Here is a 13,009-nt window from a genome sequence, read left to right as displayed (position 1 = left end):
GTATATTTTTAAAAGCTCACCTCAAATGTGCCCGCCTTTAGCAAGTTAATTTGGTCATGCTGAGAAAGGTCCTTAAATCCAGGTATACGTTTGGCAAACTCTACTACCTCTTTTACAGCAGGGGTGAAACTCATTGAAAACTCTTCCCAGATTTGAGGGCCTGATTTATTTTGATCCATAAATGGAGACATGCTCATCGGGCAAACCTGCAATTTAATAGAAACACACAGATTTACTCATTGTCCTCTGACACAGTAGTGCGATTAGACTTAGGAACATATGGGAACACTGTTATATGCTTTTATTTAAATAGAAGATATCTCAAAACCAAATCCATAGAGGATTAAAAATCCACTATATCAAACGCCTTTGAAAACGGAAATCAAAAATGGTGCCGGAGATCCCACACGTGCATAAGGGTGGAAGAAATCCTTATGTGTTTCTACATTGATCGTAATCATAGGATATTGATACATAATGCTTTTATTTTAGTTACATGATACACTAATTATAATTAATCCCTTCCCATGCCCAGAGGCAGAAGTTTTCTTCACTTTCTGTAATGAGATTTTTTTAGTGAATATGTTTCTGTAGGTCATTTTGAAATACAACTCAAATTTTAAATTAGGTAGTAAAAGTGCCATAAAACAGGTTGAGATCTGTGCATATCCTAAAAGGGCTAATTAATTTAAAATAGTTTGCATAAAAAAATGTTTAAAAATTGCTGGCAAGTATTTTAAAATAATGTTAAAAAAATAAGCAAAATGAATTACATAGCTAAACTGCCTGGAGCAGCTAACTCCACCCCTCTTATCAGTGTTTAGACACAGGCATTGTATTTCAACTGAGTTCACAGCTTCTAGGCATGCTCCTGCAGATAATCCCTGTGCACTTTTGCATTCTACCAAAAGAACAACATATAGATACAGCCATAAAAGGAATTGAGTGGGGGGAGTTAGAGCTTTACAATTCAGAAACTAAAAACAAAGGGTTAATGGCGAGGCACTTCAGTATAAGTTTGCAGGTAAAGTAATTAAGTACATATTATATTATTTTGTCTCTATCCCAGCTTGTTTTATGTCCCTTTAAACTAAAGCATTAGCTCTACTGCAATGTGTTAATTAACTGGAGAGTAAAGCAATTTTTCAAGTTTTTATAATAAAGTGCAGCAGTTGAAAATTGCATTGCAAATTAGCTGCAGTCAAAAAAAAAATAAAAAAAAATATATATATATATTTGTTGAGTTTTTCTGAAGGTCATAAATAAATTTATTTCCTTTTCTCTTGGTCTCACATCAAATGGTAGAAGTGTAATAATAAAATGGTGCATTACTCAAGAACATCTTACATTCAAAAGTCATTGCTTTGCAGACTGGTAAATGCTAGAGGGCGGGGTTAAAAAAAATAACTAAGAGACAGTTACCGCTGCTTTGCTCTGACTGCACTGTGTTAAGGAAAACTTACACAGTGCAACCAGAGCACAGCGATGTTTGAAGAGAACTGTCTATTGTGGAGCAGTGCAGCATAGTGAAAGCGGCAACAGTTCCTGTATGTGTCGTGTTTTTTCTGCAGACATGCTGCATTTTCTGCTGGGACATCTCAGATCACATATCATGTTCTTCCTTGGGGTTCCCATGCAGCTAATACATTATATAAATGCACACATTTTTTGCCTTTAATGTTCTTTACAATAAAACTCTGAGCTGCCTCAAGTCTGCACTTGTTATGGGACCCAAATGTGGGACTTTTCTTAAAGGGAAAGTGAAGTCAAACCTAAAATTACATGATTCAGATATAGCATGTAATTAAAAACAAAAAAAACAAACAAAAAACAATTTAGTTCTATTATGAAATATGCTGGGGCCTAGTTATCAAGCCGTCAACCTCAAATACGCTGCGTATTCCGCAGCGTATTTGTGGCGAGGCTGATACGCCTTAGTTATCAAAGGCTCGAGACCGGCAAAAGTAGAATTTTGTGACGTAAGCTTCGATCCGCCGGACTCAGTCCGACACAGATCGATTCTTACGTCACTCCAGATGTTCCGCACACAAGTGCGGCACATTCTCACTACTTTTGCTAGCTATCAAAAAACTAGCAGGTACGCTCGGCACTTTTACGGCCCAGCGTACCTGGTTTTCAAAGCGCCAGCCTGGAGGCGGCGGATCCCATAGGAATCAATGGGAGTCTGACCATAGCGAAAGTACAAGTTCGCTGCTGACAGACATCCCATTGATTTCTATGGGAGCTGTCTACACCTAACACCCTAACATGTACCCCGAGTCTAAACACCACTAATCTGACCCCCCCTACACCGCCGCAACTAAATAAAGTTATTACCCCCTAAACCGCCGCTCCCGGAGCCCACCGCAAGCTACTCTATACATATTAACCCCTAAACCGCCGCTCCCGGAGCCCACCGCAACTATAATAAATGTATTAACCCCTAAACCGCCGCTCCCGGAGCCCACCGCAACTATAATAAATGTATTAACCCCTAAACCGCCGCTCCCTGAACCCGCCGCAACCTATATTAAATGTATTAACCCCTATCCTGCCCCCCCTACACCGTCGCCACCTATAATAAATTTATTAACCCCTATCCTGCCCCCCACTACGCCGCCGCCACTGTAATAAAATTATTAACCCCTAAACCTAACCCTAACCCTAACGCCCCCTAACTTAAATATTAATTAAATAAATCTAAATAAATTAACTCTTATTAACTAAATGAATCCTATTTAAAACTAAATACTTACCTTTAAAATAAACCCTAATATAGCTACAATATAAATAATAATTATATTCTAGCTATCTTAGGATTTATTTATATTTTACAGGTACCTTTCAATTTATTTTAACCATGTACAATAACTATTAAATAGTTATTAACTATTTAATAGCTTACCTAGCTAAAATAAAGAGAAATGTACCTGTGAAATAAATCCTAACCTAAGTTACAATTACACCTAACACTACACTATACTTTAATAAATTATTCCTATTTAAAAATAAATACTTACCTGTAAAATAAACCCTAAGATAGCTACAATGTAATTAATAATTATATTATAGCTATCTTAGGATTTATATTTATTTTACAGGTAACTTTGTATTTATTTTAGCTAGTTAGAATAGTTATTAAATAGTTATTAACTATTTAATAACTACCTAGCTAAAAGAAATACAAAATTACCTGTAAAACAAATCCTAACTTAAGTTACAATTAAACCTAATACTACACTATCATTAAATTAACTAAATAAACTACCTACAAAGAACTACAATGAAATACAATTACATAAACTAACTAAAGTACAAAAAATAAAAAAAGCTAAGTTACAAAAAAAAAAAAATTAAGTTACAAACATGTTAATACAACAATTTTAAGCTACTTACACCTAATCTAAGCCCCCTAATAAAATAACAAACCCCCCCCAAAATAAAAAAAATCCCTACACTATTCTAAATTACATAAATTTCAAAGCTCTTTTACCTTACCAGCCCTTAAAAGGGCCATTTGTGGGGGCATGCCCCAAAAAGTTCAGCTCTTTTGCCTGTAAAATAAAAATACAACCCCCCCCCCAACATTAAAACCCACCACCCACATACCCCTAATCTAACCCAAACCCCCCTTACAAAAACCTAACACTAATCCCCTGAAGATCATCCTACCTTGAGTCGTCTTCACTCAGCCGAGCCACCGATGGAACTGAAGAGGACATCCGGAGCGGAAGAAGTTAATCCTCCAAGCGGCGCTGAAGAAATCTTCCATCCGATGAAGTCATCATCCAGGCGGCGCTGAAGAAGTCTTCGATCCGGCCGATGTCATCTTCAAAGAGGCGCTGAAGAGGTCTTCTATCCGGGCGAAGTCATCTTCCAAGCCGGGTCTTGAATCTTCCTTCCGCCGACGCGGAACCACCTTCTTCACCGACGGACTACGACGAATGACGGCTCCTTTAAGGGACGTCATCCAAGATGGCGTCCCCTCAATTCCGATTGGCTGATAGGATTCTATCAGCCAATCGGAATTAAGGTAGGAAAATCTGATTGGCTGATGGAATCAGCCAATCAGATTCAAGTTCAATCCGATTGGCTGATCCAATCAGCCAATCAGATTGAGCTCGCATTCTATTGGCTGATCGGAACAGCCAATAGAATGCGAGCTCAATCTGATTGGCTGATTCCATCAGCCAATCAGATTTTCCTACCTTAATTCCGATTGGCTGATAGAATCCTATCAGCCAATCGGAATTGAGGGGACGCCATCTTGGATGACGTCCCTTAAAGGAGCCGTCATTCGTCGTAGTCCGTCGGTGAAGAAGGTGGTTCCGCGTCGGCGGAAGGAAGATTCAAGACCCGGCTTGGAAGATGACTTCGCCCGGATAGAAGACCTCTTCAGCGCCTCTTTGAAGATGACATCGGCCGGATCGAAGACTTCTTCAGCGCCGCCTGGATGATGACTTCATCGGATGGAAGATTTCTTCAGCGCAGCTTGGAGGATTAACTTCTTCCGCTCCGGATGTCCTCTTCAGTTCCATCGGTGGCTCGGCTGAGTGAAGACGACTCAAGGTAGGATGATCTTCAGGGGATTAGTGTTAGGTTTTTGTAAGGGGGGTTTGGGTTAGATTAGGGGTATGTGGGTGGTGGGTTTTAATGTTGGGGGGGGGGTTGTATTTTTATTTTACAGGCAAAAGAGCTGAACTTTTTGGGGCATGCCCCCACAAATGGCCCTTTTAAGGGCTGGTAAGGTAAAAGAGCTTTGAAATTTATGTAATTTAGAATAGGGTATGGATTTTTTTTATTTTGGGGGGGTTTGTTATTTTATTAGGGGGCTTAGATTAGGTGTAAGTAGCTTAAAATTGTTGTAATATTTTTAACATGTTTGTAACTTAATTTTTTTTTTTTTGTAACTTAGCTTTTTTTATTTTTTGTACTTTAGTTAGTTTATGTAATTGTATTTCATTGTAGTTCTTTGTAGGTAGTTTATTTAGTTAATTTAATGATAGTGTAGTATTAGGTTTAATTGTAACTTAAGTTAGGATTTATTTTACAGGTAATTTTGTATTTCTTTTAGCTAGGTAGTTATTAAATAGTTAATAAATATTTAATAACTATTCTAACTAGCTAAAATAAATACAAAGTTACCTGTAAAATAAATATAAATCCTAAGATAGCTATAATATAATTATTAATTACATTGTAGCTATCTTAGGGTTTATTTTACAGGTAAGTATTTATTTTTAAATAGGAATAATTTATTAAAGTATAGTGTAGTGTTAGGTGTAATTGTAACTTAGGTTAGGATTTATTTCACAGGTACATTTCTCTTTATTTTAGCTAGGTAAGCTATTAAATAGTTAATAACTATTTAATAGTTATTGTACATGGTTAAAATAAATTGAAAGCTACCTGTAAAATAAAAATAAATCCTAAGATAGCTAGAATATAATTATTATTTATATTGTAGCTATATTAGGGTTTATTTTAAAGGTAAGTATTTAGTTTTAAATAGGATTCATTTAGTTAATAAGAGTTAATTTATTTAGATTTATTTAATTAATATTTAAGTTAGGGGGGCGTTAGGGTTAGGGTTAGGTTTAGGGGTTAATAATTTTATTACAGTGGCGGCGGCGTAGTGGGGGGCAGGATAGGGGTTAATAAATTTATTATAGGTTGCGGCGGGTTCATGGAGCGGCGGTTTAGGGGTTAAACTATTTATTTAGTTGCGGAGAGGTGCGGGATCAGCAGGATAGGGGTTAATAATTTTATAATAGAGGGCGACGGTATAGGGGGGGCAGGATAGGGGTTAATAGGTATAATGTAGGTGGCAGCGGTGTCCGGGAGCGGCGGTTTAGGGGTTAATACATTTATAAGAGTTGCGGCGGGGTCTAGGAGCGGCGGTTTAGGGGGTAGTAACTTTATTTAGTTGCGGGAGGTTCCGGGGGCGCCGGTATAGGGGGTAGAACAGTGCAGTTTAGTGTTAGTGCTTAGTGACAGGCTAGCAATAAAGCTGGGAAAAAGCCGAAGGGCAGCGAGATCGGATGAGTGATAACTGTCACAGTCCGCTGCTCATCGCCCCGCGGCTTTTTGACAGCTTTATTTGATAACTTAGGCGTATTTTTTCAGGTCCGCGGCGGCGAAGGTAGGCGAGCTTAGGCGGACGTATTGGGCCGGCGAAGCCAGAAAAGTAGACGGCTTGATAACTAGCCCCCGCTTTGTTCTCTAGGTATAATTTCTCAAAGACTAAACCCAGCTAGGCTCAATAGTGTGCACTTTATGCAAGCAGTGTTTACAACTTTTGTAGTAAATTGCTTCAAAATCAGACAAATGCATGCAGCTGAGCTCCTATGAGCCTCCCTAGGTTTACTCTTCAAAAAAAGAATACAAAAAGCGTCTATTCAACTATCTTGTATGGTCTATTATTAGTGGAAGTCTTGAAATTATGTAAATGTGTATAACAGACATATGCGCAATATCTTCTACAGCAAACAAGATCTGCTGAAAACACAGAAAAAATGAAATCACGACTGCAACATCTAGAAAAGCTGTTTAGCAATTGCATGCTTAAAAAACGTTTATTTCATTTCATACTTGCATTGCCCAGCTATTCATTTACAATACTCTTGTGTTTTATTCAGCAATCATGTCATCAACAAGATATTACTGTTTGGCATTCCTCCTTGTTATTGACAATCAAGTTCAATCTTCCGTCTATGTCATGATCTGGTTAAAATAATGGACATATTACAAGCTTGGTACTTTATTTATCTTACCTGTCACCTGTAAACGGTTTAAAAATAAATATATATTTATATAAAATGTATATATATATATATATATATATATATATATATATATATATATATTTATATATATTTATACACACACACACATATATATATCATATATATATATATATATATATATATATTTTATTTGAAGCTGTTATTGGAAAAACAAGTCCCGTTCTGTACCATGTATCTTCTTTTAATGGTGTAAACCTTAAAACATAGCCCTTTTATGATTTACATTTAGTATTTACAATTTATGAAAAAATAGGTTGCAGACACTTTCTTCTATGAAAACATAATTTTTTGCAGTTTTTCATGATTAAAAATTAAAATCTCACAAATCTGACATTGTCTTCTCAATCAATGATTGAAAAAAACCCAACATTTATGCTTACCTGATAAATTTCTTTCTTTCCGGGAATGGAGAGTCAACGACGTCATTCCAATTACTAGTGGTATATTCAACTCCTGGCCAGCAGGAGGAGGCAAAGAGCACCCCAGCACAGCTGTTAAGTGTAACTTCTCTTACCCATAATCCCCAGTCATTCACCCGAAGGAAAATGGAAAAAGAAGAAACACAAGGGCAAAAAAAGTTGCCTGAGGTTTACTCAAAAAAACTGCCAAATTATAATTTAAAAAGAAGGCGGGGTCGTGGACTATCCATGCCCACAAAGAAAGAAATTTATCAGGTAAGCATAAATTTTGTTTTCTTTCCTATGGCATGGAGAGTCCACAACATCATTCCAATTACTAGTGGGAGCCAATACCCAAGCTAGAGGACACAGAATGAACAGGGAGGGAGAACAACGCAGGAGGACCTAAACAGATAAGGCACCACCGCTTGAAGAACCTTTCTCCCAAAAGAATATCTCTTAATCTGGATCCGAAAATGTAAGCTTTGGTGTTTAAACGAAAACATCATCAAAGCCAACTCCAGGACTCATCACCTGAGAGTGTTTCCATGGAGGAACATCGAGAATACCTCCGGATGAAGAGCCCACTAAGCACAAAAACTAACTCCTGGGTGAAAATCTGCACAGATAATCTCCATACATGATTTTTGGAGAACATTCAAAGTTGGACCTGTACCCAAGAGATGGTCACAGGTCCGCACCCCCTATAACCCCCATAAGCCCCCCTCTGTAACCTACATAAGCCCCATCAGCTCCCACTGTAACCCCCAATAGCACCCCCTGTGTAACCTACATAAGTCCCATCAGCTCCCACTGTAACCCCCCAATAAGCACCCCCTTTAACATCATAAGCACCGCACTGCCTGTAACCAAAATCAGCCCCCGCTCCTCGGTAAGTCGGCTCAATGTAGCAAGGCAAGTCGGCGGCCCTCCTGTTCGTCAAAGGTGACGTCAAAGGGGGCGGGGCTAAAATTGCATACTCTCACGGTTTTAAAACCGCATCTGCGATTAATCGTGCAGCCCTAGTCACAGGTTTCTGGAACTCTGAGTCTTAAGGTGTTCTCTCAGCAGCATTATGCTATTAAGGAACCCCAAACTGTTCCCTAGCCAGAAGGACCCATAATTGCAAGAAGCATGCGCCGTGGGACAAGAGATCCTGAGAGATTCACCAGAACCGAAATCTCTCAAAGAAATGTCAAAACTAACCTCAGAAAGAGGTCAGAGAGGACTCCAATCCCTTGAGAAAAATAGGCCCACTGGAATGCAAACCCAGAACATTCTGGGTCTTAAACAGATATAAGAACCATCAAACTATAGGAGCACTCCCTATATACAAAGTATAGTTTTAAACAACTTGCGGGCACACATTCAAGGTGCAAGTAACTGCAGCAGGAACCAAACTGCAAACCTACTGATTACCAGGTGATAGAGCCAGTAGATCTGGTGTAAATAAAAAGATTATTGTACATGTGATAGAGACATGAGCAAAATACCCCTCAATATGAGAAGAATTAAAAAAGCCCAGAAATTAAAATAGGGTAACAAACATGTCCCAGAAACTAGAAGAATCACCTCAGTATGATAGAGAATATATCATACCTAGATCTAGAAGAAAAATGTATAATTAAAATATAATATATACAAATATAATATATTATAAAAGTCATGGACAAGAATCCCCACTCTGCCATAGGAGAACATCATGCTCCAATGGGGAATGGAACTCCAGTCTCCCAAGAGAATCTCAGTGACTTTCCACTGAGCGTAAGCAAATCCCTAAAAAAAAAATAAAAAAAAAAATGTACATGATAGAAAAGAAATACGTTGATCATTCATATATAGAGAACTGCCACCAGATGGTAGCACATACTAAGGAAACAGACTCTGTCAAGACCAACACGTCCTGAAAAAAAACATAGTCTCATAATGGATTATTGTAACAGATTACAAAATGCCATGCACCCGATAAAAAAAAATACTGAATTCATCTCGTGCTCCAAAGAAAAACATGTCAATACATGAGATTAAACAATTTTAAGCCTCATTCCAGTGTGATTTTTTTTAATAAATTGATATGTGTCAAAAAGGACAACGAATGGTACAGATAAGAGCAAAGAGCTCCTCATTCATGAGGGGAAATATAATATGAAATTCCTATAATAAAAACAGGAAAATAAATTAGAGGATGATACATTAAACATCCCGTATTACATATGCTAACAATATCACCTCAATGTGAGATCAATTAAAATACTTATCCCTATAATACAGATCTAGAAATAAATATAATAGCGTTATGATAAAAATGATACATGAAAACAGCAAACATGTAACAAAAAAATGAATCCCCTATACACAAGATAGGAGAACATACATGTCACGGACATTAGTACAGAGACATGGAGCCCCTGAGCCAAGAAGGAAAGCCTCTGTACAAGTAGAACATTATATATGACTCATAACAAAAAGGATCAATAAAAAGGAAATTTATGCTTACCTGATAAATTTGTTTCTTTTTCGATACGATGAGTCCACGGATTTCATCCTTACTTGTGGGATATTGCCTCCTGGAGGAGGAGGCAAAGAGCACCACAGCAGAGCTGTATAAATAGCTCCTCCCTTCCCTCCCAACCCAGTCATTCGACCGAAGTTAGGAAGAGAAAGGAAAAGCCAAGGTGCAGAGGTGTCTGAAGTTTATCAAAAATGTAATAACCTGTCTCATTAGAACAGGGCGGGCCGTGGACTCATTGTATCGAAAAAGAAACACATTTATCAGGTAAGCATAAATTTCCTTTTCTTTTTCAAGATACTTGATGAGTCCACGGATTTCATCCTTACTTGTGGGATACAATATCAAAGCTATACGGATGAAAGGGAGGGACAAGACAGGGAACCTAAACGGAAGGCACCACTGCTTGAAGAACTTTCCTCCCAAAAACAGCCTCAGCAAAAGTATCAAATTTGGAAAATTTGGAAAGTGTGAAGAGACGACCAAGTTGCAGCTTTGCAAATCTGTTCAACAGAAGCATTATTTTTGAATGCCCATGAGGAAGCTACAGCCCTAGTGGAATGAGCCGTAATTCGTTCAGGAGGCTGCTGACCAGCAGTCTCATATGCAAAACGGATGATACTCTTCAGCCAAAAAGAAAGAGAGGTAGCCGTAGCTTTCTGACCCCTACGTTTCCCTGAAAAAACGACAAACAAGGAAGAAGATTGACGAAAATCCTTAGTCGTCTGTAAGTAGAACTTCAAAGCACGGACCACGTCCAAATTATGTAAAACACGCTCCTTTGTAGAAGAAGGATTAGGACACAAGGAAGGAACAACAATTTCCCGATTAATATTTTTCTTTGAAACAACCTTAGGAAGAAAACCAGGTTTGGTACGTAACACCACCTTATCCATATGAAAAATAAGATAAGGAGAATCACATTGTAATGCCGAAAGCTCAGATACTCTGCGAGCAGAAGAAATAGCAACCAAAAATAAAACTTTCCAAGATAATAACTTAATATCTATAGAATGCATAGTTTCAAACGGAACCCCTTGAAGAACTTTAAGAACTAAATTCAAACTCCAAGGAGGAGCAATTGGTCGAAATACAGGTCTGATTCTAGTCAGAGCCTGACAAAAAGATTGGACATCTGGAACATCTGCCAGATGCTTGTGTAACAAAATAGATAAAGCAGAAATCTGTCCCTTCAAGGAACTTGCTGACAACCCTTTCTCCAATCCTTCTTGGAGAAAAGACAAAATCCTGGGAATCCTAACCCTACTCCATGAGTAGCCCTTGGATTCACACCAATAAAGATATTTACGCCATATCTTATGGTAAATTTTTCTAGCAACAGGCTTACGTGCCCGAATCAAGGTATCTATGACCGAATCAGAAAACCCACGCTTAGACAAAATTAAGCGTTCCATCTCCAAGCAGTCAGCTGCAGAGAAACTAGATTCGGATGATGGAAGGGGCCCTGAACGAGAAGGTCTCTCCTCAAAGGAAGCTGATGAGGATCACCGATGCCCTCTCCTGTTTGACTCGAGCAATCACCCGGGGAAGGAGAGCAAATGGAGGGAACACATCTGAATTCCAGCTGGTATCCCTGAGACACTATCTCTAATGCCCAGGGGTCCTGAACATCTCTCATCCAAGCTTGGATGAAGAAAGACAGTCTGTCCCCTACTAGTCCCAGATCAGGGGCCAACCCTTCATGCTGATTTGGGAGAAGCAGCAGGCTTCTTGGATTGTTTACCCTTGTTCCAAGACTGAGTCGGTCTCCAGGTAGACTTGGTTTGTGAATAGTTACCTTCCTGTTTAGAGGAAGAGGGAGGGGGAATTCCCTTGAAGTTTCAAAAGGAAAGAAAATTACTTTGACGACCTGTCTGCTTGGATTTCTTATCTTGAGGGAGGAGATGACCCTTGCCTCTCGTAATGTCAGAAATAATTTCTTTCAAGTCAGGTCCGAACAGGGTCTTCCCCTTGTACGGAATAGCTAAAAGCTTAGACTTAGATGACACATCTGCAGACCAAGATTTTAACCATAAAGCTCTGTGTGCTAAGATGGAAAATCCTGAAGTCTTAGCCGCCAATTTGGTAAGCTGAAAAGAAGCATCTGTAATAAAAGAATTAGCTAACTTAAGAGCTTTAATTCTATCTTGGATTTCTTCCAAAGAAGTCTCAGTTTTAAGAGACTCTTCTAAAGCATCAAACCAATAAGCAGCCGTAACTGTAACAATTCCGGCCGCCGGTTACAATAGCAACCCCTGATGAACATATATTTTTTTAAGAAGACCCTCCAATTTCTTATCCATAGGGTCCTTAAAAGCACAACTATCCTCAATAGGGATAGTAGTTTGTTTAGCCAAGGTTGAAATAGCTCCCTCCACCTTAGGGATCGTCTGCCAAGATTCCCTAATGGCGTCAGCTATAGGGTACATCTTCTTGAAAATGGGAGAAGGGGAAAAAGGAATACCCGGTCTCTCCCATTCCTTAGCAATAATTTCCGAAGTTCTCTTAGGAACTGGAAATACATCCGAATAAGAAGGGACCTCTAAGTACCTGTCCAACTTACTCAATTTCTCTGGAGGAACCACAATTGAATCACAGTCGTCCAGAGTCACCAAAACCTCCCTCAATAACAGGCGGAGGTGTTCAAGTTTAAACCTGAAGGAAACCGCATCTGGATCCGTCAGAGGTAAGCCCCTTCCTGAGTCAGAAAGTTCCCCCTCGGATAGAACCTCCATACCCTCCAATTCAGAGCCCTGGGAGGGTACATCTGAGATCACCATCAAAGCATCAGAAGCTGTATTGACCATGTGGTTATCCTTCCTACTGCGTTTGCCTTGGAATACCGGAAAGGCAGATAACACCTCAGAAAGTGTAGATGACATAACCGCAGCAATGTCCTGCAGAGTGATTGCAGCAGAAGCTGTAGAGGAACTTGGTGCCACTTGAGCAGGCGTTAAGGGCTGTGACGCTTGGGGAGAATGTTGCAGCATACTCTGAGTCTCATCAGCTGAACCCTGAGAAACATCCGCCTTAGATATACTTTTATTAAAGAAAATCTGCTCTCTAAACTCTATTGCCCTCTCAGTGCATGAGGGACAAAAAGTAACAGGGGGTTCCACATTGGCATTCAAACACATAGAACATGTACTGTTTTGAAGGTCTTCCATGACAAAAAATAAGCAAATGTAATATTGCTTGTGGTACTGATAATTATGTGATGAATTCAAAACATAAATAATATGCAATCAGCCTAATATAAATGATAACAAAAACTTTTGAAAACCGAGTGTACTGTG

General features: G+C 38.9%; 1 protein-coding gene across 3 annotated transcripts in view; it reads right to left on the bottom strand.

Moving 5' to 3' along the window:
• Positions 1-13,009, bottom strand: part of NR1D2 (nuclear receptor subfamily 1 group D member 2) — a 127,611-nt gene that overhangs the window by 88,072 nt on the left and 26,530 nt on the right. For all 3 annotated transcript variants that reach the window (XM_053714231.1, XM_053714232.1, XM_053714230.1), the window contains exon 6: positions 21-206. In XM_053714231.1, the coding sequence (XP_053570206.1) occupies positions 21-206 (186 nt within the window). The remainder of the gene's footprint in view (positions 1-20; positions 207-13,009) is intronic.

This window comes from Bombina bombina, chromosome 5 (genome assembly GCF_027579735.1).
Source record: "Bombina bombina isolate aBomBom1 chromosome 5, aBomBom1.pri, whole genome shotgun sequence".
Classification (NCBI taxonomy): domain Eukaryota; kingdom Metazoa; phylum Chordata; class Amphibia; order Anura; family Bombinatoridae; genus Bombina; species Bombina bombina.
The sequence above is the reverse complement of the archived record's forward strand: the minus strand, read 5'-3'. Positions and strand labels throughout refer to the sequence as shown.